The 25,889-nt window shown below is 39.9% G+C and overlaps 1 protein-coding gene across 9 annotated transcripts in view; it reads left to right on the top strand.

Moving 5' to 3' along the window:
• HYKK (hydroxylysine kinase) overlaps nt 1-25,481 on the top strand; it is a 29,687-nt gene extending 4,206 nt beyond the window's left edge. For 3 of the 9 annotated variants that reach the window (XM_086364018.1, XM_086364014.1, XM_086364019.1), the window contains 6 exons: nt 71-154; nt 503-667; nt 2,467-2,817; nt 4,367-4,506; nt 13,237-13,420; nt 23,486-25,481. In XM_086364018.1, coding sequence (XP_086220144.1) covers nt 2,472-2,817; nt 4,367-4,506; nt 13,237-13,420; nt 23,486-23,946 — 1,131 coding nt within the window. In that variant the 5' untranslated portion in view covers nt 71-154; nt 503-667; nt 2,467-2,471 and the 3' untranslated portion in view covers nt 23,947-25,481. Of the gene's footprint in view, nt 1-70; nt 155-502; nt 668-2,466; nt 2,894-4,366; nt 4,507-13,236; nt 13,421-23,485 lie in introns of all 9 variants that reach the window. The other 6 variants (XM_086364017.1, XM_086364015.1, XM_086364016.1 and 3 more) reach the window with 3 other exon arrangements.
• The last annotated feature ends 408 nt before the right edge of the window (nt 25,482-25,889 follow it).

Here is a 25,889-nt window from a genome sequence, read left to right as displayed (position 1 = left end):
CATTGTTCAGGATATCTGTCACAGTGAGCTAACTTCAGAGCCCTCTAATTGAATTTCCTATCTCCCACAGGGCTTCTCGGGAATGCTTTGCACATCAGCCCACCCTTTGACTTATGAGCAATAAGCTAGATGATGATACTTGTAACACAGAAAAGTAAGATCACTGTATTTGAATTTACATTTTAAACCCAACGTGATGGTAATAAAGGGTTAAACCCAAAGGACGTACTTAAGAATTAGGAGTCGAGTGCTGAGTTCTCACTGTAACTTTATATATAACTTTGGGCCAGACACTTAACCTCCTAGGACCTACATTCCTCCTTTAAATAAAGTTGATATTGCTGGGAGGGGTGGAGAAACCGGTGATACCAAGGTGCTTTCCCAGTGTGCATTTTGTGCCTGGAATCATACATTTAGCTTGTGAGGTGAGTTTAGACATTATTTATGGTACAAGGACTTTGAGTTGCTACTTTTTAAAATCTATTTGTGTGGTTTTTTTTAGGTTTTTAAATTCAAAAATGGAAAATTTCACATTTATACAAAGAAATATGAAGAATAAATTATTTTAATAAACCACAGTCACTATAAGAGAAAAGGCATCAACAGTGGACTCAGGCAAATCTGATTTGAATTTGAGCTTTACAGTTTACTACCTGTGCAAGCTGGGGCAAGTTACTCAATTTTTCTAAGTTTTGGGTTTCTTTTCTTTTTCTTTTTTTTTTCTTTTCTTTTTTTTTAAATTTTATTTTATTTTTAAACTTTACAATATTGTATTAGTTTTGCCAAATATCGAAATGAATCCGCTACAGGTATACCTGTGTTCCCCATCCTGAACCCTCCTCCCTCCACCCTCCCCATACCCTCCCTCTGGGTCATCCCAGTGCACCAGCCCCAAGCATCCAGTATCGTGCATCGAACCTGGACTGGTGACTCGTTTCATACATGATATTATACATGTTTCAATGCCATTCTCCCAAATCTCCCCACCCTCTCCCTCTCCCACAGAGTCCATAAGACTGATCTATACATCAGTGTCTCTTTTGCTGTCTCGTACAGTTAGTATATATACTCGTACAGTTAGTATATATACTAACTGTCTCGTACAGTTAGTATATATACTAACGCATATATATGCAATTTAGAAAGATGGTAACAATAACCATCCCTCTTTCTAAATTGCATATATATGCGTTAGTATGCTGTATTGGTGTTTTTCTTTCTGGCTTACTTCACTCTGTATAATAGGTTCCAGTTTCATCCATCTCATTAGAACTGATTCAAATGAATTCTTTTTAATGGCTGAGTAATACTCCATTGTGTATATGTACCACAGCTTTCTTATCCATTCATCTGCTGATGGGCATCTAGGTTGCTTCCATGTCCTGGCTATTATAAACAGTGCTGCGATGAACATTGGGGTACACGTGTCTCTTTCCCTTCTGGTTTCCTCAGTGTGTATGCCCAGCAGTGGGATTGCTGGATCATAAGGCAGTTCTCTTTCCAGATTTTTAAGGAATCTCCACACTGTTCTCCATAGTGGCTGTACTAGTTTGCATTCCCACCAACAGTGTAAGAGGGTTCCCTTTTCTCCACACCCTCTCCAGCATTTATTGCTTGTAGACTTATGGATAAGTTTTGGGTTTCTAATCTGTAAATAGGTATGAGAAATTTTACTTTCCAGTTTGTACTGAAAATTAAGTGGGATACTGAATATAGAATGATGCAAGTCTGCATGTTTATTGTAACATGTAGCTTATTAATATAAGTATTCTGTTAATTGATTTCATTGATTTATTATAATGAGATTAGATGTCTGATAAAGTCCTAACCAGGTCAAGTTTCTTGTCCTTGACCTGTTGCCTGCCCTTACCAAATGTCACCCTTGACTACCTAATTTTACATTTAAAGGATATATATTATTTTTACATTATGGTTTTGAGCTTGTGAAAACTTGTTTTAGAATTGAGTTTTCCTTCCAGAATATCCAAAAGTCACAGTGGTTTAAGCTATTTGTAATTTAGGGCTATTTGTAATCAAAATAAATATATTTACCAATCTATGTTACCAATCTATGTATGTTAAAATATGGATCCTCAAACACTAGATAATAAATACTAAAACAACAAATTAAAAAGACCCTCTTTACCTTTAATAGAAAGCCTGGAATCTTAGAGAAATAGACATAAAGTAGATGACATCAGGACCAGCTAGCCTACCATGCCTCTTGGAAATTAAAGAACAAAGTTATTGCATAAATATGAAGGGATGAGGCAGGACTATGCTTTTAATCTACTTTTTAAATCTCATTACTCATTTGATTTTTTTAACTTTATGGGTGAAAATTCACAAGAGACGTACCGAATCAGTATTGGAAAACATTATTGGTTTGTCTTAAGAAAACTCTTTTAAGTAAGTATATTCAATATAAGTCCCCTTTCCAGTTTGTTTGTTTGTTTGTTTCCTTAGAAATAATGTCAAGTGGAGATGGTCAGCAATCACAGGCTCTCACCAAGCCCTCTTTCAGTGAGGTACAAGCCTCTGCATTAGTGGAATCAGTGTTTGGGTTAAAAGTTTCCAAGATCCAGCCACTTCCTAGCTATGATGACCAAAACTTCCATGTATGCATTGCAAGAACCAAAGTCACTACAGATGGCCCAAATGAATGTGTCCTCAAAATAAGCAACACTGAATCTAGCAAAACTCCAGACCTGATTGAAGTGCAGACTCATATCATCATGTTTCTGAGAGCGGCTGGATTTCCAACAGCCTCTGTGTGTCGTACTAAAGGAGACAACGTAAGCTCTCTCGTGACTGTAGGTAAGAGACCACCAACGGCCATCGCCTGTCCATGTACATTACTGCATTTTGACTACAGTAGAAATGTCAGGAACAGGTACGTCACTCCAAGGTGAAGATGGTTATCTTTTTCAGCAGCTGGGAGAAGCTACAGCATCACCAAAGTGGAAACTGGGGCTGTGGTTAGGGCTGGGATTTGCGTAACTCTTCTGCCTGCAAAGGATCTGATGGATGAGTAACTAAGGGGATGTGTGAACACTAGGGGAAATTTTATTTTTAATTAGAAAAATAATTACATAGTTTTATTTATCAGATCAGCTGTGTATTTTGGTGCTGTGATATAGTGGAAAGCACACAGAATCAGGAATTTTAGATCCCAGCTCTGTAATTATGGTTTCATTTCAGTTCAGTTGCTCAGTTGTGTCCCACTCTTTGCGACCCCATGAATTGTAGCACGCCAGGGCTCCCTGTCCATCACCAACTCCCGGAGTTCACTCAAACTCATGTCCATCTAGTCGGTGATGCCATCCAGCCTTCTCATCCTCTGTCGTCCCCTTCTCCTCCTGCTCCCAATCCCTCCCAGCATCAGAGTCTTCTCCAATGAGTCAACTCTTCGCATGAGGTGGCCAAAGTACTGGAGTTTCAGCTTTAGCATCATTCCTTCCAAAGAAATCCCAGGGCTGATCTTCTTCAGAATGGACTAGTTGGATCTCCTTGCAATCCAAGGGACTCTCAAGAGTCTTCTCCAACACCACAGTTCAAAAGCATCAATTCTTCGGCGCTCAGCCTTCTTCACAGTCCAACTCTCACATCCATACATGACCACAGGAAAAACCATAGCCTTGACTAGACGGATCTTTGTTGGCAAAGTAATGTCTCTGCTTTTGAATATGCCATCTAGGTTGGTCATAACTTTCCTTTCAAGGAGTAAGCACCTTTTAATTTCATGGCTGCAGTCACCATCTGCAGTGATTTTGGAGCCCCAAAAACTAAAGTCTGACACTGTTTCCACTGTTTCCCTATCTATTTCCCATGAAGTGGTGGGACCAGATGCCATGATCTTAGTTTTCTATGGTTTACATGACTTAAATTCTTAAGGCTATGAGCTCTCATCTGTGAATTTTGGTCCCTTTCAATTCTAAGTGCTAAGATGTATCTCATAGAATTTTCCAAGCAACAGTTTGTCCCTAAATAAGTCTGTGATTCTGGAAGTCATTTCTTTATCACAACTTCCCCCCACTGTAAATGTATTAAAAATGTATTTTAAGCATTCATTTGCCAGAGTAGATAATTTACATTTAGAGTTAAGGCCAGCAGACTTGGGGCTACAGTCATGTTAGAATGTAAATGGCTGGCCCCAGTGTTCTGAAGTCTATCTGTTCTCCTTGCTGGCTTGATCCATCCAGTCCTGCCTCATAGAATTCTGCTGACTTGTCCTGTGTTAGCACCTTTTTTTAAAAAAGCTTATTCTGTATTACTCCTTGCTATAATAATTGCAAAGGCAGAATAGCCTCTAATCTTTTTTTCCCCCCAAGAATAGTTGACAGAATATATCTTTCCATCCATCTAGATAGCGGCTCTGAAGTCAAAAGCTACTTGGTGAGGCTGCTGACTTACCTCCCAGGAAGACCCATAGCTGAGATTCCCATTGGCCCTCAGCTCTTATATGAAATTGGAAGGCTAGCTGCTAAGTTGGATAAAACACTGGAGGTAAGATTTGGGATTTTATTTTGTTTATCAGAATTGTTCTTTGTTGGTTTTGATTTATTTTAAATACACCCAGGCTCAGACTCTTTTTATTTGGTGCCTCTTAACATGTATTGGGGTTGGCCAGAAAGTTTTGGTTAGTGAATATGTTGTTCAATACAGTTCTTGGTGAATATGAAAAATGTGACCTTTCTGTATAGGTCTAAATGAATGAATGAAATTCATGAATGAATTTTTTGGCCAACCCAATCTGATATTAGGAAGAAAATAAGATATTAGATGCATGAATATTGACAGGTTTATTTTTGCCCAGGTCTGTACTTTATTAGCTTCGTGGCAAGATTACCTACATCTTTAGAAATTCATGATATCCTCTATGCTGCTCACTGAAAACAGTCTGCATTCACAAATTAAAATCCAAAGTTTTCACAAGACATAATCAGCCAGAGCTCTGTATGAAACAATAGCTATGTTACAAATGGATTGAAATGACTTGTATTAAAAATGTTTTTGTTGTATAGAAAAGATACATTGTTGGACAAATATTTTTCCAAAGGTACCCACAAAACATCTTCATTTAATGAACAAATGTTCATTGAGAACCCATTCTATGCCAGGAACGGGGGAGACAATAGGGATTCCCCTGTCCTAGAGGAGTGTGTTCCAAGGGACACACAGACACTTGAAAAAGTAACCGCAGTTTGTATGAGTAAAACATTTGCAATTACCCACTGAATCCTGGCCAGTCTACCTCTCAGATGTCTGCAATCCATCTCCTTTCCATTCCTGCCTTGACTATCCCTCCCTGCATTCAGATCTTTTTCACCTTCAGTTTATTTTTTATACCAATCAGAGTTACTTTTTAAAATTACAGATCCGACCATGTCAGTTCCATAATTAAAATCTTTCAGTGGCCTCTCACTGCTTTCAAAGTAAAGGCCAAGGCCCTCAGCGTCTTTCAGACAAGGCCCCGCTGGCCTCATCCCTGCCTCTGCCCCCTCAGTCTCACTGTCCGTGTCTTCCCTTTCATGCTTCTCTCACCAAAGTAGAACTTCTCATCGTCCCCCGAATGTGCCTTTCTCTTTCATGCATCTCTGCCTTTGTTATCTTCTCAACCGTTAATACCTTTTCCCCTGCTCTGCAAAATTCCTGATTATCCTTGAACACACAGCTCAGGAATCACTTCCCCTGTGAAATCTTCCCTGGTCCCTTTCTCTTCCCAGGCTGTGCAAAGAGGATCACTTCCTGCTGTTTGCTCCATTGGAACTTGTGCATCCATCAACTCACATGATTCCATGGGTTGACTGACAGGGTCCCTCTGCTCTTCGTGGTATTAATTGGGGTCACTCATGCAGCTCTATTTGGCTGCAGTGCTTCAGATCCTTTCCATGTGTCCTTTTTTCTTCATGTGGTGTCTCATCCTCCAGGATGGTCTTGCGCATCCTTGCAACGTGACTGCTGGCTTCTGAGACAGATTCAAAATGACAAGCCCCGAGTGGACAACTGCTTATCAAGACTCTACTTGATTCATGTTAGCTTACATTTCATTAGCCAAAGCAAGTGACATGTCTAATCCCAAGTAGGAGAAGCTGCACAAGGGCATGCACACCAGGAGGCATGGTTCATGGGAGGCCACTGGGGTAACAGTCTACCATGATGGTATTGTAATTTAGTTGCTTGTACTTCCTGTTACATATGCTACATAAGAAACAATGATCTTAAGAGAAATTGGTCTACATCTTAATTATTTGTTTTTTTTCCTTGGTGTCTAGCAGTATCAAATACATATTAGATACTCAAGGAGGGCTTCATAAAAAGTTTTTAATTTAAAAAAGCTTATGAGCTGGTTTTAAAAGTCTTGAATCCATCAGTCAGTCAGAGAAAAGGATGAAGGGTATTCAGTGAAAGGAAAGAGCATGCAAGAAATCATGGCAGAACAATGACCACGTTCCAGAACCTCTGAATAATTTACTGTGGCTGGAACATAGGGTTTACACCTGAGAGAGATAGGAGCTAAAGTTGGAAACATAGAGTGGAGTCAGATTATAAAATATGTTATCATAAGGAGTTTGGACTTTGTCTTATTTTCTTGGACAGTAGGGAGACTTGGAGGCTTTTTAAACAGGAAAAACATTCTAATTTATAGCCCAATTAGTGCCAATATGATGGCTTGATTGGCAGAAAGCCAGAATGGAGGCAGGGACTGCATCTAGGGAGCTAATGCAGTAATCAAGAAAAAGCTGTTTGAGGACTGGAACAAAGAAAAGGTTCAAAATATATTTAGGCGACAGAGCCAACTGAATTTGATGATTGATTTAATGTTAAGGATGGAGGAGAGGAAAGGGCTGAGCAGGACATGGATTCTAATCTGGATCTGCTGGGACAAAACTCCATTCTGAAATAGGCAGGATTCTCCCCTTGTAGCCATCCTGGAGTCACCTGCACAGCCTGGAACAAAGGACTGGAGGGATGGGACGGGGAAGAGTATCAGACATGGGTTTAGAAGGTGTTGAGATCTGTGAAAGTTTTTTAAGGCTTCCTGCCATACAGAACGGAGAAGGCAATGACACCCCACTCCAGTACTTTTGCCTGGAAAATCCCATGGATGGAGGAGCCTGGTGGGCTGTAGTCCATGGGGTCGCTAGAGTCAGACACGACTGAGTGACTTCACTTTCACTTTTCACTTTCATGCATTGGAGAAGGAAATGGCACCCCACTCCAGTGTTCTTGCCTGGAGAATCCCAGGGACGGGGGAGCCTGGTGGGCTGCCGTCTATGGGGTCGCACAGAGCGGACACGACTGACGAGACTTAGCAGCAGCAGCAGCAGCCATACAGAAAAGCAGATCAGCCTCTATGCATTCCACATGTGCTCCACTAATGTCTGCTGGGATCAGCTTGCCTACTCCTATTCCTTGATTCTGTCTGTCTGTCTTTTTTCTATCTGGTCGGCGCTTTAGAGAAAAGAGTAAGACAGAGCCTTTAGATGAGTTAAGTGAGAGATGAGACAGGGCCGAGAACACTTTAACAAGAAGTTTTAGGAGGGTTTTTTAATTCTCTCTACCCCAAAAGACTTGATATTTATTATTTTCTGGGAATGAGGGAAGAAATTCTTTTCTGCTTTATAGTAAAAGTGTGTTTCTTATAGGCAGCATATGTATGAATCTTGTTTTTTTTTTAAATCCAGTCTGATAATCTGTGCTCTCTAGTTGGGATGTTTAGAGCATTTATATCTACTGTGATTTTTGTATGGTTAGGTTTAAGCCTGTCATCTTGATATCTGCTTTTTTTTTGTCACATCAGTTCTTTATTCTCTAATTTGCTTTTTTTTTCTGCCTTCTTTTGGCTTGTGTATTTTTTATGATTTCATTTAACCTCCTTTGTGGGCTTATTAGCTATAACTGCTTACTTTAGTGGTAACTTTAGGGTTTATAGACTACATCTTTAACTGATCACGGTCTGCCTTCAAGTTTATCACTTCATGTGTGGTATATATACCTGACATAGTACACTTCTGCTTCTTCCTTCCTGTCCTTATTCTGTTGTTGTCATGCTTAGTTACTCAGTCATGTCTGACCCTTTGTGGCCTCATGGACTGTAGCCCACCAGGCTCCTCTGTCCATGGAATTTTCCAGGCAAGAATACTGGAGTGGGGTGCCATTTCCTATCCTAGGGGGATCTTCCTGACCCAGGGATCAAACCCAGCTCCCTGTGTCTCTTGCATTGCCAGGTGGACTCTTTACCTCTAGCGCCACCCAGGAAGCCCTATACCTTTGTTGTCATACTTTTTACTTATATATTGTTATTTTTGTTTAAACTTTCAATTATCTTCTAAGAGATTTAATCAGGAAAAAATTATATATTTGCCTGTACGGTTCCCTTTTTCAGTGCTCTTCACACTTTTTGTCCATCCTTATTATTCCCATCTACCTAAAAGACTTCATTTAACATTTCCTATAGTGTGGGGCTGCTGATAATGAATTTTTTCAGCTTTTGTATATCTTTGTTTCACCTTCATTTTTGAAAGATATTTTCATTGGACATAAACTTTCAGGTTGACTGTCTTTTCCAATGTGCTTTAAACACACGCCACTACTTTCTTCTTTTGCATTGTTTCTGACAAGAAATCCGCTGTCAGATCGTTCCTCTGAATTTAATATGTATGTCATGTGTGTGTGTGTGTGTGTGTGTGTGTGTGTGTGTGTCTTAAGATTGTCTCTGTCTCTACTTTTGAGCAATTTGATCATGATGTTTCCTGTGCTTGGTGTTCATTGAGCTTTCTTGAGTGGTGCGGTTAAGTCACTTGGAAGCAGTTTGGTGATTTTCTGTCTTAATATTTCATAGTTTGTGTCTTAATACATCTGAGCTGACTGTGGCTCAGATCATGAACTCGTTATTGCCAAATTCAGACTTAAATGGAAGAAATTAGGGAAAACCACTAGACCATTCAGGTATGACCTAAGTCAAATCCCTTATGATTATACAGTAAAAGTGACAAATAGATTCAAGGGACTAGATCTGATAGATAGAGTGCCTAAAGAACTGTGGATGGAGGTTCGTGACATTGTGCAAGAGGCTGTGATTAAGACCAACCCCAAGAAAAAGAAATGCAAAAAGGCAAAATGGTCGTCTGAGGAGGCCTTACAAATAGCTGAGAAAAGAAGAGACGCTAAAGGCAAAGAAGAAAAGGAAAGAAATACCCATTTGAATGCAGAGTTCCAAAGAATAGCAAGGAGAGATAAGAAAGCCTTCCTCAGTGATCAGTGCAAAGAAGTAGAGGAAAACAATAGAATGGGAAAGACTAGAGATCTCTTTAAGAAAATGAGATACCAAGGGAACATGTTATGCAAAGATGGGCACAACAGAGGACAGAAATGGTATGGACCTAACAGAAGCAGAAGATTTTAAAAAGAGGTGGCAAGAATACACAAAACTATACAAAAAAAGATCTTCATGACCCAGATAACCACAATGGTGTGATCACTCACCTAGAGGCAGACATCCTGGAATGAGAAGTCAAGTGGGCCTTAGGAAACATCATTATGAACAAAGCTAGTGGAGGTGGTGGAATTCCAGTTGAGCTATTTCAAGTCCTAAAAGATGATGCTGTGAAAGTGCTGCACTCAGTATGCCAGCACATTTGGAAAACTCAGCAGTGGCCACAGGACTGGAAAAGGTCAGTTTTTATTCCAATCCCAAAGAAAGGCAATGCCAAAGAATGCTCAAACTACCGCACAATTGCACTCATCTCACAGGCTAGCAAAGTAATGCTCAAAACTTCCAGATGTTCAAGCTGGATTTAGAAAATGCAGAGAAACCAGAGATCAAATTGCCAACATCTGTTGGATCATTGAAAAAGCAAGAGAGTTCCAGAAAAACATCTACTTCTGCTTTATTGACTACACCAAAGCCTTTGTGTGGATCACAACAAACTGGAAAATTCTTCAAGAGATGGGAATACCAGATCACCTGACCTGCCTCCTGAGAAATCTGTATGCAGGTCAAGAAGCAACAATTAGAACTGGACATGGAAAAACAGACTGGTTCCAAATCTTGAAAGGAGTATGTCAAGGCTGCATATGGTCACCCTGCTTATTTAACTTATATGCAGAGTACATCATGAGAAATGCCAGGCTGGAGGAAGCACAAGCTGGAATCAAGATTGCCGGGAGAAATATCAATAACCTCAGATATGCAGATGACACCACCCTTAAGGCAGAAAGTGAAGAAGAACTAAAGAGCCTCTTGATGAAAGTGAAAGAGGAGAGTGAAAAAGTTGGCTTAAAGCTCAACCTTCAGAAAACTAAGATCATGGCATCCGGTCCCATCACTTCATGGCAAATAGATGGGGAAACAATGAAAAGTGTGAGATAATTTATTTTGGGGGGGCTCCAAAATCACTGCAGATGGTGATTGTAGCCATGAAATTAAAAGACACTGACTCCTTGGAAGGAAAGTTATGACCAACCTAGACAGCATGGTAAAAAGCAGAGACATTACTTTGCCGACAAAGGTCCATCTAGTCAAAGCAAGGTTTTTCCAGCGGTCATGTATAGATGTGAGAGTTGGACTATAAAGAAAGCTGAGCGCTGAAGAATTGATGCTTTTGAACTGTGGTGTTGGAGAAGACTCTTGAGAGTCCCTTGGACTGCAAGGAGATGCAACCAGCCCATCCTAAAGGAAATCAGTCCTGAATATCCATTGGAAGGACTGATGCTTAAGCTGAAACTCCAATATTTTGGCTACCTGATGAGAAGAACTGACTCATTGGAAAAGACCCTGATGCTGGGAAAGATTGAAGGCAGGAGGAGCAGAGGACAACAGAGGATGAGATGGTTGGATAGCATCACCGACTCTATGGACATGAGTTTGAGTGAGCTCCAGGAGCTGGAGATGGACAGGGAAGCCTGCCATGCTGCAGTCCATGGGGTCACAAGGAGTCAGACACAACTGAGCGACTGAATTTGAACTGAACTTCATACTTTATAGGTGGGACCAGGAATGGGTTTAGTGTAGGATGGTTATTCCCACTATTAATGCAAGACCCTTCTGAGTCTCTACCTAATATCCCATGAACTGTGAGCCTGATTGGTGGAACAGGCAGTATTCCTGACCCTGTGTTGTCCAAGTACCATTCCCTCTAATCTTTCAGGTGGTTCTCTCCCCAGCTTTGAGTACCTTTCCTCATCCTCTGTACTGATCATACATATCTGCCAGGTTTCAAGGCAGACATCTACAGATCTGTAAAGTTCTCTCTGTCTCTGTAGCAACCTGTGGCAACTTGCTCTGCCTCCTCAACTCAGTATATATTTAGGAATTGTTTTCAGATATTACTTTTATTTAGAGAAACCTCTGAACTGATTGGAATGCTCAGGAAAGTCTCTCAACCACCCCCATAATAAAATCTATAAAATGAGCTGTTGAAATGAGCATCTGTTCCATAAGAGTTCTTTATCATTGACCTCTCTTTCTACGCTCCCTGTGGCCTGCATTGTTGTGCCTGTTGCGGTTGAGGTTTCAATTTTTACCTCTAAATTCTGAAATCACAATTACGGTTCTAAGACGGAGATAGCACCACACCATTGCTGACAGTGAGTTCTGATGTGTAGTTAACCACCTTCTGTTCTGCTGTGCAACTTAAGTTGTCTCATATAGGACAGGAGAGTTCTAGAGGAAACCAAGAGAAGCATTCCTCACTAGGTATTATAACGCATTTTATCATGCTTTATTCCCATTGTTCATGCCCTCACCTAACCTCACCCCAGGGCTTTGCAGGTGGTAGGTTCTTACTTTCTGTACAAACACTAGGAACCATGGAGTCTGCCCAAGATATCATTTAGGTGAAGAATTTTAATCCCATAGGGGTGGCAGAGACTGTGACTGTTTTATTTTGCTGGGGAGGTGGCTGGGGCATTGAAGCTTCCAGCAGGTGGGTAGGCTTAGGGGGCCCAGAGTACAAGGAGCGCTTGGGTGGTCATTGCCAAAGTCAAGGCATTCACAAGTAAAGACACCAACTGACCTGTACTGGAATTTGATTGCTTTGTTCACAGATGAGCTGGAGGTTAGTCTCAGGAGATTCATTTAAGTACAAGAAAGAAGAAAATGCTGGGCAGGCTTAAAAGTATAGTCACAGATTTATGGTAGAGGAAACAAGGTGTTTGAAAAATGGGAATTGGGATGAGAGGTAGAGTGAGGAAGATGACAAGAGGTAGATTTAGACAGACTAATAAAGAGTAGTGATTAAACTACCAGAAATTCAGGTTGGTGTGGCATCGAGCCAGAACATGGAAAGGCCAGAGAAGTCAAGCACATCAGCTGCAAAGTTCACATTCAACAAACATTTACTGAGAACCTATTATGTATGAAATCTTTATTTACTTTGTGTCTTTGTTTTTTTTTTTTAATAATTTAAAATTTTTATTTGGTTTTGGTTGTGCTGGGTCTTTGTTGCTGCACTGGCTTTTCTCTCAGCGAGCAGGGGTTACTCTTCATTGCGTTGTGCAGGCTTCTCGCAGTGGCTTCTTTTGTTGCGGAGCACAGACTCAAGGGCGCCAAACTTCAGTAGTTGCGGCATGTGGGCTCAGTAGTTACGGTTCCCAGGCTCTAGAGCACAGGCGTAATAGTTACGGCCAACAGGCTGAGTTGCTGCACAGTATGTGGGATCCTCCTGGATCAGGGATCCAACTCGAGCCTCCTGCATTGATGGGTGGATTCTTGACCACTGGGCCATCAGGAAAGCCCCTCACTAGCCATATGGATTCCTGGGATCCCCAGGTGGAGGGAACAGCAAATACAAAAGGGGTGGGAAAGTGCCTGGAGTGTTCCTTGAAAAGCAGGGAGGTCAGGGTCAGTGTGGTTGAAGGAGAGTGGAAAAACATTGTCAAAGATGAAGTCCAACAGGGAACCGGAGGCCCGGGGCAGATCTCTTTAGAGCTGCTTCCATTCCTTTGTAGTCTGCAGATGGTAATCCTACCTTCTCCCACTTATGAGGATGGGCAGTGAGGGGAGGGGAATGTGCTCTCAAAACTGTGAGATCCTGGGCAAATATGATATTTTGACCACTTTGTGGATTAAGGTAAATTAAGCAAGTCAGTGACCATGAGAGAATGCCAACCCTCTTCCAAAGGCCCACGTGGCCCACCCTTCAGAGGGTGTAGTCTTCTAGCCCACAGCAAAACTCTTCAGCAGTGCTTGTGTTGTCAAAGAGTCTAAGAGTTTCTTTGCTTTTGATTTAGAAATTCCATCACCCAAAGCTAAGTAGTCTTCATCGGGAGAACTTCATCTGGAATCTGAAAAGTGTTCCTCTTCTGGAGAAATACCTCTATGCCTTGGGCCAGAATCGGAATCGAGAGATTGTTGAACAGGTCATTCAGCTGTTCAAGGACGAAGTGATGACCAGTCTAAGTCATTTTAGAGAATGTGAGTACCCCACCCCCCCAATCAAGTAAGTGTATTTCTTAATTTTTAAAGTGTCAAATTTCAAACCATCAGAAAAGTATGGAGGTACAACTTAGCTTTATCAATCTTAATCAGTTCAGTTCAGTTGCTCAGTCGTGTCCGACTCTTTGCGACCCCATGAACCGCAGCACGCCAGGCCTCCCTGTCCATCCCCAGCTCCCATGGTTCACCCAAACTCATGTCCATCGAGTCGGTGATGCCATCCAACCATCTCATCCTCTGTCGCTCCCTTCTCCTGTCCTCAATCTTTCCCGGCATCAGGGTCTTTTCAAATGACTTTGTCATATTTGGTCCTATTGCTTTTAAAGAATAATACTTTCATCTCCCTTAAAATTGCTAAATTTGAAGCCCCTCTAAATTTACATGATTCTGCCTCTCCCCTCCCTACTAAATTTGCATACATCTTTTCATATTACTCAGTTGTATCCAACTCTTTGCTACCCCATGGACTCATACAGTCCATGTATTCCCCAGGCCAGAATACTGGAGTGGGTAGCCTTTCCCTTCGCCAGGGGATCTTCCCAACCCAGGGATTGAACCCAGGTCTCCCGCATTGCAGGCAGCTTCTTTACCAGCTGAGCCACAAGGGAAGCCCTTTAATATTATAACATATGTATTTATAAATTACCTTTATAGTATTTTGCATACTTTCAGACTTTAGATAAATGGCATCATGCTGTATATTATTGTCCTGCAAACTGATTTTTTATTCAACATTATGTTTTTCAGATTGATCCATTTAACAGATGTAGTTCTAGTTCATTTAGTTGATGAGTTTTAACTGCTGAATAATATTCCATTGTGTGTGTGTGTGTGTGTGTATACTCTGATTTGTTTGAATGTAATTTTTGGAGTCTATTCTCTTGTTAGTGGATTTTTAGGTTGGTTCCTTTATATATATATATATATATAAAATATATATATATATATATATATATTTTTTTTTTTTTTTTAAAGGAAAAAAAATTGAGAGCTACTCCTCTGGATGGCCATCAAGTCACTTTCAGACACTTACTATGTGAAAGAGGTCTGGACTGGAGTCGGGGGTCCTCTCTCAGCCTGATAGTGGCAACTTGTCATTTTTCTCTGAGCTCTTCCCCATTTGTTCATTGATGGTCAAAGTCATTTAGAACTTTAGATAGTGTGGTCAATGTCTAAAGGCCTTTCCAATTCTAGAATTTTCTATATTAAGAGCATTCATCTATTCAGCAGATATTGCTTGAGCAGTGCATTCTATATACCAGGCACTGTTCTTAATGTGGGGATACAGTAGTAGTGAATATATATATATATATATGATGCTGCAATGAGCATGCCAAGGCATATCTCCTTAAGTACATGGGCAACAATTTCTTTGGGGTGTAATGAGCTTTCTGACCCAACATGAAGTACTAGTCAAAGGGCAAAGAACAAAGGGGGCGTCTCTTGCAAAGCTGAGGCTAGGCAGTGCACATCCTTTTGTCCTCTGCTTTCTGTATTAGTTGGCTCAGGCTGCCATTAAAAAAACACCAAAGACTAAGGATTATTGCTGTAGCCTCCTAACTGGTCTCCCTGCTCTTGTCTGTCTCCCTACAGTATATAGTCACTTGTGTCTTCCTCCCCGCCTTTTTTTTTTTTTTTTTTTGCTTAAAATTACTTCTCTTAGACTATCCATGTTGTTGCATGTGACCATTTATTACTGCATTGTGACTGCACTATTACTGCATTATCGCATGTGACTTTTATTACTGTAGAGCACGTGATTCATAAATATACCACACATTAGCTATTCCTCTCTTCAAAGATATTTGAGTTGTTTCCAGTTCTAGTCTGTTAAGAACAGTGCTCTATGAATCTTCTTGTGTCTCTTGGTATATGTGTTCATGAGTTCTTTGGGTATATGACTTCATGAGCTCAGGGGTAGGATTGCTAGGTCCATAGTTCATGTCCATATTCAACTTCAGAGATATGCCAAACCATTTTATGACTTTGTACTACTACTAGCAGAGTTTATTCCTCTACAATCTTGGCACCATCAGACTTCAATTTTGCCGATCTGATGTGTTAATGTTTGCTTATTGTGGTTTTAATGTGTAGTTCCCAATTTACTGGCCATTTGGATAAATTATTTTGTGAAGTGCCTATTCAGATCTTTTGCTGGCAAAGTAATATCTCTGCTTTTTAATATGCTGTCTAGGTTGGTCATAGCTTTTCTTCCAAGGAGCAAGCATCTTTTAATTTCATGGCTGCAGTCACCATCTGCAGTGATTTTGGAGCCCAAAAAAATTAAAAATTTTTTTTCCTTTATAATAGGACTCTAATACATCTGGAATTTGTTTTTATATAGTGTGATTTTTCTTAAGGCTGATAAATTTTCTCACCAACGTTTATTGAAAAGCAGTGTTTTCCCCTTATTTTCCAGTACCAGCTCTATTGTAAATCAAATATGATTTTGGACTGCATTTTGCCCTATTGGTCTATTTGTCTATCTCTGCACCCATAACACATTGTGTATCAGCTAGGCTAGGTTATGCTGCAGTAACAAATAACCCCCAAATTCTTGTGGACTTAAATAACAAAGGTTTAGTTCCAACACAAGCTGCAGGTCTTGATTGACGGGGGCTATGTATATTCTTACTTTGGGAGTTAGACTGATAAAACTTTCACCAGCTGGGATATTAGTATGGAGAAAGAGAATGTAGCAGATTATATGCTGAATCTTAAAGCATCTGCCCTGAAGTGATGTCACTTCTGTTACATGTAGTGGCCAAAAAATACCACACTGCTGCTAACAACTTTTGGAAAACAGGGAACTGACAACCCAGCATGTTACTGGAAGGAAGATAACTGGAATCTTTGAGCATCCCTAAAGATTACTACACTATCTTAATTTCTTTAACTTTTAAAGTCTTCATATCTGATAAAACATGTCCTTTCATTTTCTTGTTCTTCTTTAAAAGGGTCTTGACTTTTTTTTTGGTCTTTTTACATTTCCATATCAATTTTGAAATCAGCTTGTCATGTTTAAAGAAAAATTTTGTTGAGATTTTGGCTAGATGTGGACTGAATAAATATAATATATATATATTTGGAGAAAATGTGTGTGTTTATAAGATTGAGTAATCTAATCCATGAACATTGGTCTATCTCTCCATTTATATAGACCAATAAAAGATATATGTGATGAAAATTTTAGTTATCCTTTTACTGTTGATTTCTACTGTTGCATTATGGTCAGAGAATATCCTTTGTATCAGTGCTGTCCAGTAGAATTTTCTTCAACAAATGGAAATGTTCTGTATCTGTGCTATCTAATATAATAGCTTCTGTGTGGCTACTGAGCACTTGAAATCTGGCTAGTGCAACTAAGGAACTGAACTTTCAATTTTATTTAAAAGGCAACTTACGACCAGTGGCTATCATGTGGGGCAGAACAGCTCTATATGATTTCAGTACTTTGAAATTTCTTAACATTTACTTCATAATGAAGCATTTGGTAATTTTTTTAAGTGCTCCCTGTATGCTAAACAGAATGTATTCAGTAGGTGTTGGGTCAAATATGTCCAGTAGGTCAAATCATTAATCTTGTTGTTTAAATTTTCTATACCATTGGCTTACCTTTTTGTCTGCTTGCTCTAACAATGATCAAGACAAGTGTGTTTAAAATCTCCCACTCTAACTGTGAATTGCCTATTTTTATTTGTATTTCTGTCAAATTTTGCTTTATATATTTCAAGGCACTGTGCACCTAAAATTAGAATTGTCGTCTTATTAGAAAACTGAATCTTTTATCAATATAAAGTATCCTTCTTTATTTATCTTGTTTTTTTGCCTTAATGTCCACTCCATCTGACATTATATAGCTATCCCATCTTATTTTTTGTTCACTTGATTTTTTCTCTCTTTCACATTTTTTCTTTTCTTTCTCCCTTCTTTTGAGTGAATTGTTTTTGTGCTAATTATTTTTGTCTTTTTTTCCTCTCTCTCCAGAAAATTATACGCTTTGAATGATTACCTTATAAAGTCTAACATGCTACTTCAACTTATCAAAGTCTGATACAGGGACCTTAAAATAATTTAATTTCATTTATCTCTTTCCTGACTCATATGCTACTGTTTTAGTAAACTTTCATTCTATATATTTTCACCACCAAAAACATTATTATTTTTGTTTTAGAGTCAAGTTTATTTAGATTTACTTATAAATTCACTGTTTATCTTCCAGCACCCCAAACCTTCTGTCTGGAATCATTTTCTTCCTGCCCAAAATACATCTTTCTGAATTTCCTTTGATGCAGTTCTCTAATGGTGAACTTTCTCTGATTTTGTCTGAAAATGTTTTTATTTGGTCTTCATTCCTGAAGGATATTTTCACAGCCTATAGAATTTTAGATCTCATGGGTTTAGAATTTTAGAATTCTGCTGTCTTTTAGCTTCCATCGCTGCTGAGAGGCCAGCTCTCAGTCTGTTGTTTCTCTGAAGATAATGTGTCTTTTTCTCCTTTGAGTTGCTTTTCAGATTTTTTTTTTTTTTAACCTTACTTGGGTTTTTCAAACCTGTGTGTGAACATTGTCTTTCATCATTTATAGAAAATTCTTGCCTCTGCATCTTTATCCCTTTTTTCTCCTTTTGAGACTCCAATTAAGCTCATATTACGCCTTCTCATTGAATCCTCTGTGTATATTACCTTCTCTTTTTCTCTGCCCATGCTGCATTTGGATAAGTTTCTATCCTATTCTGTAGTTTATTGAATCTCTTTAGCTATGTCTAATCTCTTAAACCCAACCATTGCGTTCTTAATCTATTCATTGTATTTTTCAGTTTTAGAAGTTCTTCTTGATTACTTTTCTACAGTAACTGCCTTGGGCCATACTCTATATCAGCACACAGGTAAATAAGTTACCATGAGCAAGAACAAGAAACTGACCATAGACACTAAACCAAAGACTTCAGTAACTTCAGTAACTGGGCACAGGATATATTCACATAGCACCCAGGTTTGGCATTGGGTTTCAAGGCTATATTTCTGTCCTCCTCCCTCCTTGGAACTGCAGCAGTCTAAGCAGTGGGCTGGCAGCAGATCTGATCCTGCTTTTCTGAGTCAGGAGGCCCTCTTCACTGCCTCCAGTTTCATGTGGTGAGCGTGTTTCCCACCCAGCAGGTAGCATTTTAAGTTCCTTCTCTCAAAGGGGAAGGCATAGTGCTGATCTGGAACACAATAGGCAAGCCTGCGGCTTTCTTCCTGCTGACTGCTCACTTGCGCTTGGCATTTCTCTTCTGTTTGTAGTGTATAAATCTATCTTGGTTTTGAGGCTGGCTGTATATCTATTGATTTCTCTTTTTATTTTTATCATTGATATGTATATTGGGGTTATCAAAGTATGAATTCACTCTGCCATCTTGATCAGAACTCTTTCCTTTGATTAATTCTCAAATTCAGCTACTTCTGTTATTTTATTCCAAGCACTAAGTAGCTGTATCATTTCTTAATAGGCCACTGGACATGTGAAAAAAAAGCAATGAAATAAGAGAGGTTTCCACATATACAGATTGCATTCATGAAGTAATTTATTTCATTGATTCTAAAATACCGGTTCACTGTACAAATATCAAATTGTTTTATGAACCTCTAGGGAAGAAAAAATATTGTCAGTGAAACTATGACATACCATCAATCATGATGAATCCCCGTATCAGAAACATGTTCAATTCAGTTCAGTTGCTCAGTCGTGTCCAACTCTTTGCAACCCCATGGACTGCAGCATGCCAGGCCTCCCTGTCCATCAGCAACTCCCAGAGTCTACCCAAACTTATGTCCATTGAGTCAGTGATACCATCCAACCATCTCATTCTCTGTTATCCCCTTCTCCTCCTGCCTTCAGTCTTTCCCAGCATCAGGGTCTTTCCCAATGAGTCGGTTCTTCGCATCAGGTGGCCAAAGTATTGGAGTTTCAGCTTCAGCAACAGACTGATTTCCTTTAGGACGGACTAGTTGGATCTCCTTGCAGTCCAAGGGACTCTCAAGAGTCTTCCAACACCACAGTTCAAAAGCATCAATTCTTTGGTGCTCAGCTCTCTTTATAGCCCAACTCTCAGATCCATACATGACCACTGGAAAAACTATAGCCTTGACTAGACAGACCTTTGTTGGCAAAGTAATGTCTCTGCTTTTTAATATGCTGTCTAGGTTGGCCATAACTTTCCTTCCAAGGAGTAAGCATCTTTTAATTTCACGGCTGCTGTTACCATCTGCAGTGATTTTGGAGCCAAAAAATATTAAGTTTGCCACTGTTTCCTTTGTTTCCCCATCTATTTGCCATGCAGTGATGGGACCGGATGCCAGGATCTTAGTTTTCTGAATGTTGAGCTTTAAGCCAACTTTTTACTCTCCTCTTTCATTTTCATCTGGAGGCTTTTTAGTTCTTTTTCACTTTCTGCCTTAAGAGTGGTGTCATCTGCATCAGTTCAGTTCAGTCACTCAGTCATGTCCGACTCTTTGCGACCCCATGAATCGCAGCACGCCAGGCCTCCCTGTCCATCACCAACTCCCGGAGTTCACTCAGACTCACGTCCATCGAGTCAGTGATGCCATCCAGCCATCTCATCCCCTGTCATCCCCTTCTCCTCCTGCCCCCAATCCCTCCCAGCATCAGAGTCTTTTCCAATGAGTCAACTCTTCGCATGAGGTGGCCAAAGTACTGGAGTTTCAGCTTTAGCATCATTCTTTCCAAAGAACACCCAGGGCTGATCTCCTTTAGAATGGACTGGTTGGATCTCCTTGCAGTCCAAGGGACTCTCAAGAGTATTCTCCAACACCACAGTTCAAAAGCATCAATTCTTTGGCTCTCAGCTTTCTTCACAGTCCAACTCTCACATCCATACATGACCACTGGAAAAACCATAGCCTTGACTAGACGGACCTTTGTTGGCAAAGTAATGTTTCTGCTCTTCAGTATGCTATCTAGGTCATATGCATATCTGAGGTTATTGAAATTTCTCCCGGCAATCTTGATTCCAGCTTGTGCTTCTTCCAGTCCAGCGTTTCTCATGATGTACTCTGCATATAAGTTAAATAAGCAGGGTGACAATATACAGCCTTGACGTACTCCTTTCACTATTTGGAACCAGTCTGTTGTTCCATGTCCAGTTCTAACTGTTGCTTCTTGACCTGCATACAGATTTCTCAAGAGGCAGGTCAGGTGGTCTGGTATTCTCATCTCTTTCAGAATTTTCCACAGTTTGTTGTGATCCACACAGTCAAAGGCTTTGGCATAGTCAATAAAGGAAAAATAGATGTTTTTCTGGGACTCTCTTGCTTTTTTGATGATCCAGCAGATGTTGGCAATTTGATCTCTGGTTCCTCTGCCTTTTCTAAAACCAGCTTAAACATCTGGAAGATCATGGTTCACGTATTGCTGAAGCCTGGCTTGGAGAATTTTGAGCATTACTTTAGTAGCGTGTGAGATGAGTGCAATTGTGTGATAGTTTGAGCATTCTTTGGCATTGCCTTTCTTTGGGATTGGAATAAAAAGTGACCTTTTCCAGTCCTGTGGCCCGGGTCGTGAAGATCTTTTTTGTATAGTTCTTCTGTGTATTCTTGTCACCTCTTCTGCTTCTGTTAGGTCCACACCATTTCTGTTCTTTTTTTGAGCCTATCTTTGCATGAAATGTTCCCTTGGTATCTCTAATTTTCTTGAAGAGATCTCTAGTCTTTCCCATTCTATTGTTTTTCTCTATTTCTTTGCTCTGATCACTGAGGAAGGCTTTCTTATCTCTCTTTGCTATTCTTTGGAACTCTGCATTCACATGGGTATATCTTTCCTTTTCTCCTTTGCTTTTCGCCTCTCTTCTTTTCACAGCTATTTGTAAGGTCTCCTCAGACAGCCATTTTGCTTTTTTGCATTTCTTTATCTTGGGGATGGTCTTGATCCCTGTCTCCTGTACAATGTCACAAACCTCCATCCATAGTTCATCAGGCACTCTATCAGATCTAATCTATTTCTAGATTAAATCTATTTCTTACTTAAATCTATTTCTCATTTCCACTGTATAATTGTAAGAGATTTGATTTAGGTCATACCTGAATGGTCTAGTGGTTTTCCCTAGTTTCTTCAATTTAAGTCTGAATTTGGCAAAAAAGAGTTCATGATCTGAGCCACAGTCAGCTACCGGTCTTGTTTTTGCTGACTGTATAGAGCTTCTCCATCTTTGGCTGCAAAGAATATAATCAATCTGATTTCGAGGTTGACCATCTGGTGATGTCCACGTATAGAGTCTTCTCTTGTGTTGTTGGAAGAGGGTGTTTGCTATGACCAATGCGTTTTCTTGGCAAAACTCTATTAACCTTTGCCCTGCTTCATTCTGTACTCCAAGGCCAAATTCGCCTGTTACTCCAGGTGTTTCTTGACTTCCTACTTTTGCGTTCCAGTCCCCTATAATGAAAAGGAGATCTTTTTTGGGTGTTAGTTCTAAAAGGTCTTGTAGGTCTTCATAGAACCATTCAACTTCAGCTTCTTCAGCATTATTGGTCAGGGCTTAGATTTGGATTACCGTGATACTGAATGGTTTGCCTTGGAAATGAACAGAGATCATTCTGTCATTTTTGAGATTGCATCCAGGTACTGCATTTTGGACTCTTTTGTTGATTATGATGGCTACTCCATTTCTTCTAAGGGATTCTTGCCCACCATCATATCAGAAACATGTAGTTTACACTAATATTCATTGATTCTACAGGCCACCAACTGTACTACATCACTTAAGCATGATTTACACAACCCTAAGACTCTGATGCTGGGAGGGATTGGGGGCAAGAGGAGAAGGGGACGACAGAGGATGAGATGGCTGGATGGCATCACTGACTCGATGGATGTGAGTCTCAGTGAACTCCGGGAGTTGGTGAGGGACAGGGAGGCCTGGCGTGCTGTGATTCATGAGGTCGCAAAGAGTCGGACACGACTGAGCGACTGATCTGATCTGAAGTCATAGAGAAGAAATCAGTGTTATATTTAAAAGCTAATATTCTGGACTTTGTATCATGCACTTATTATAAAGTACGTGACAGTGTGCACAGACATCCCCATCTCCTCCCAGTCCTCACTCAGTGGTTTAAATCAGTGCTTCTCAAACTCTCCATTGTAAAAGACAAGTTTGGGTTTTTTTCCCAACTCCCTGAAGCCTGATACATTTGGCCCTACTGTTCAAGATTAGTTCATGGCTCATACCACACATGATTTACCATGCGAGTTTGACAACATCCAAACTGGGCTATACTGTTAATGAGATAAGGCCCCGTCATACTCTTTGATGAAAAATAAAACAGTCTTAATGTCTGTTTTTATTCTAATGCAGACTAATAACAGTTTGTGGGCCAGCACTAGCCACAGGCCCCCACTTTGAGTGGTACTGACTTAAAATAACATCATCTATTCCAGTTATCAGAAGACTAGAGAAATTCAGAATTACTTTGTCATCAGAAATTTCTTTTCTAGGTTAAAAGAAAGGCACATCTGGTCCATTCTAGGACTCTTTGCTTCTTATAATAACATGAATGTATATATGCATATATCTATATATATTAGACAAGTAAAGGGTAAAGAACTTAAAGATGAATTGATGAAACATTTCAATTTTCATTGGCTCAGAGCCAAAATTAGGTGTTTGCAATGACTACAGTCTCCCTCTTCTGTTGTTGTATTGGTGAAAAGCAAAAGCAACCACCAAATTAACTGCTTTTATCCTTTTCAGAGGAAGTTGTTTTATTTCTCAAGAAAAAGAGGGTTTAGCTCTTCATCTCTGATTGCTCATCAAATTATTTGAATGCCCAAACCTGAGAAAGTGGAGAAGGAAATGGCAGACCACTCCAACATTCTTGCCTGGGAAATCCCACGGACAGAGGAGCCTGGTGGGCTACAGTCCATGGGGTTGCAGAGTTGGACATGACTTAGTAACAAAACCACCATCACCATCTGAGAAAGAGTAATGGAAAGAGAATGAATTAGGGTATTAAACAACTGTTTTTACTTGGCTTAATTTTTCTCCTTTCAGGTATCAATCACGGAGATCTTAACGACCACAACATTTTAATAGTGTCCAGCGAGTCAGCCTTTGGAGATGCCGTATATCAGGTGTCTGGGATTTTAGATTTTGATGACATGAGCTACGGTTACTACGTGTTTGAAGTGGCGATCACCATCATGTACATGATGATTGAAAGCAAGACTCCTATACAAGTAGGAGGCCATGTCCTTGCTGGGTTTGAAAGTGTGGTCCCACTGACTCCTGTGGAGAGAGGTGCTTTGTTTCTACTTGTATGCAGTCGTTTTTGTCAGTCACTTGTCCTAGCTGCATACTCTTGCCAGCTATACCCAGAGAATGAAGAATATCTCATGATTACTGCAAAAACCGGGTGGAAGCACTTACAGCAAATGTTTGACATGGGCCGGAAAGCTGTAGAAGAAATCTGGTTTGAAACTGCCAAATCCTATGAATCTGGGATCTCCATGTGACTAGATAAAAATTCACATTAACTTGGGTAATGAAGAGCCAATAGGACCATTTTCCTGCACAGTTAAAGATGAATTGATGAAACATATCAATGCACATGTAACCACTAAGGTCTTCTAATAATTTCATGACCATTTTTTTAACCTAAGAAAGTACTGCATGAGAAAGCATGTCTTTCTATGGGTTTCACTTACCTTGTGTATCAAACATGCAGAGTGATATTTTGAATCAAATAATCTCTCAAGATCAATGATTTTTTTTAACTTTGAAAGGACTATGTATGTATAGATATATTCACATATTTTAGATAAGTGAATGCAACACACAGACCTAGTTAACATATCACCAGTTCTGTGAAGCCTTCTCCCATCTCTTCATTGTTCAGAATCTCTTTGAACTCTGCCTTTTGTACAGTACATCACTTGGTGTCATGGGTGATGGCTGTATAATCATCTAGTCTAAGACCTATTTGAGGGCAGAAACCATGTACATTGTTTTTTTGTCTTTCATCCATTCTTACACTGGTATAGTGCCTTTCCCATGGTCTTTAAAAATATTTTCAAATTAATGTATCCTAGAAGAAAGGCTGGAGAAAATAAGGCACACACTAAGAGGCCTTAGGAGAAAACAGATGTAGTATTCATAAGAGAAAGCTTTAACTTGTCTGAGAGGGCAGTTGAAACTGAAACTCCAGAGGCAGATGCCAGCACTCACTGGAACTGCAAGTAAGCAAATAAGACACCCAGACAAGGCCACTAACTCATGAGGTATCTAAACAGTTTTCACGCTGATACCAAGAAAGACCCCAAGCAGATATTTTAAAATCCTCTACCATTTATGTTTCTTTTCATATGAGTATATAATATTGGAGAACATAGCTTATGTAAACCTGACTTTATTCATACACTGTATTTCCTTCACTGATTTCTGGTCATGTCTCCCTTAGTGTGATAAACAGTAAATAGTCATTTACTTAGTCTTGTCGTTTGTAGCTCTCCATTCTCTGTGGACGACTCAAGTCTAGAACCCTGGCCATTCAAACACCTTTTTGGTAGTTATCTCTTTTGATATATATGAGAATATATATGTAAAACCATCTAACCACCTACCTACAGAGCTATATATTCTCTCCAAACTAGGTCTCTGAATTTTGTATCACTCATTTGTATCATTCTTATGTTCATCTTTAACTTCTCTGTGCCTCAGTTTCCTTGTCTGTGAAGGTGAAGTAGCACCTATCTTACAGTTCCTGTAACACTTACTTGAAGGAGTAAGTGTGAGGATTTCTTAGCGATTAATGCAAAGTTCTCAGCACAGGGCTTGGCACATATAAAAGACTTAATAAATGTCTACTAAGTGAATGAACCAGGTTACCCAAACTCAGAATACTGGAGTACCTTTCTTTTTGCCTCTCATATTCAGTCAGTGATCTGATTCTTAGGAATCAGAATTTTAGATCAGTAAATGACGATCAAATCCATATCCTTCCTGCTGTACTGTTTAGCAGTGTACAATAAAAACCAATATTTATTGAGTATTAAGTATTTAAAAGAAAACTCTTTCTACTCTCACAATAATTCTGACTCTAAACATGTGGGGTTTTCCCCTCACATTAAGCAATTTGACACTAACTATTTGCAGCCAACAAAGGTCCGTCTAGTCAAGGCTATGGTTTTTCCTGTGGTCATGTATGGATGTGAGAGTTGGACTGTGAAGAAGGCTGAGCACCGAAGAATTGATGCTTTTGAATTGTGGTGTTGGAGAAGACTCTTGAGAGTCCCTTGGACTGCAAGGAGATCCAAGCAGTCCATTCTGAAGGAGATCAGCCCTGGGATTTCTTTGGAAGGAATGATGCTAAAGCTGAAACTCCAGTACTTTGGCCACGTCATGCGAAGAGTTGACTCATTGGAAAAGACTCTGATGCTGGGAGGGATTGGGGGCAAGA

Source organism: Bos grunniens, chromosome 21 (genome assembly GCF_055505025.1).
Source record: "Bos grunniens cultivar Pamir isolate PY7600 chromosome 21, Bosgru_T2T1.0, whole genome shotgun sequence".
NCBI lineage: Eukaryota > Metazoa > Chordata > Mammalia > Artiodactyla > Bovidae > Bos > Bos grunniens.
Note: the sequence above shows the minus strand (reverse complement) of the source record. Positions and strands in the feature narration are given on the sequence as shown.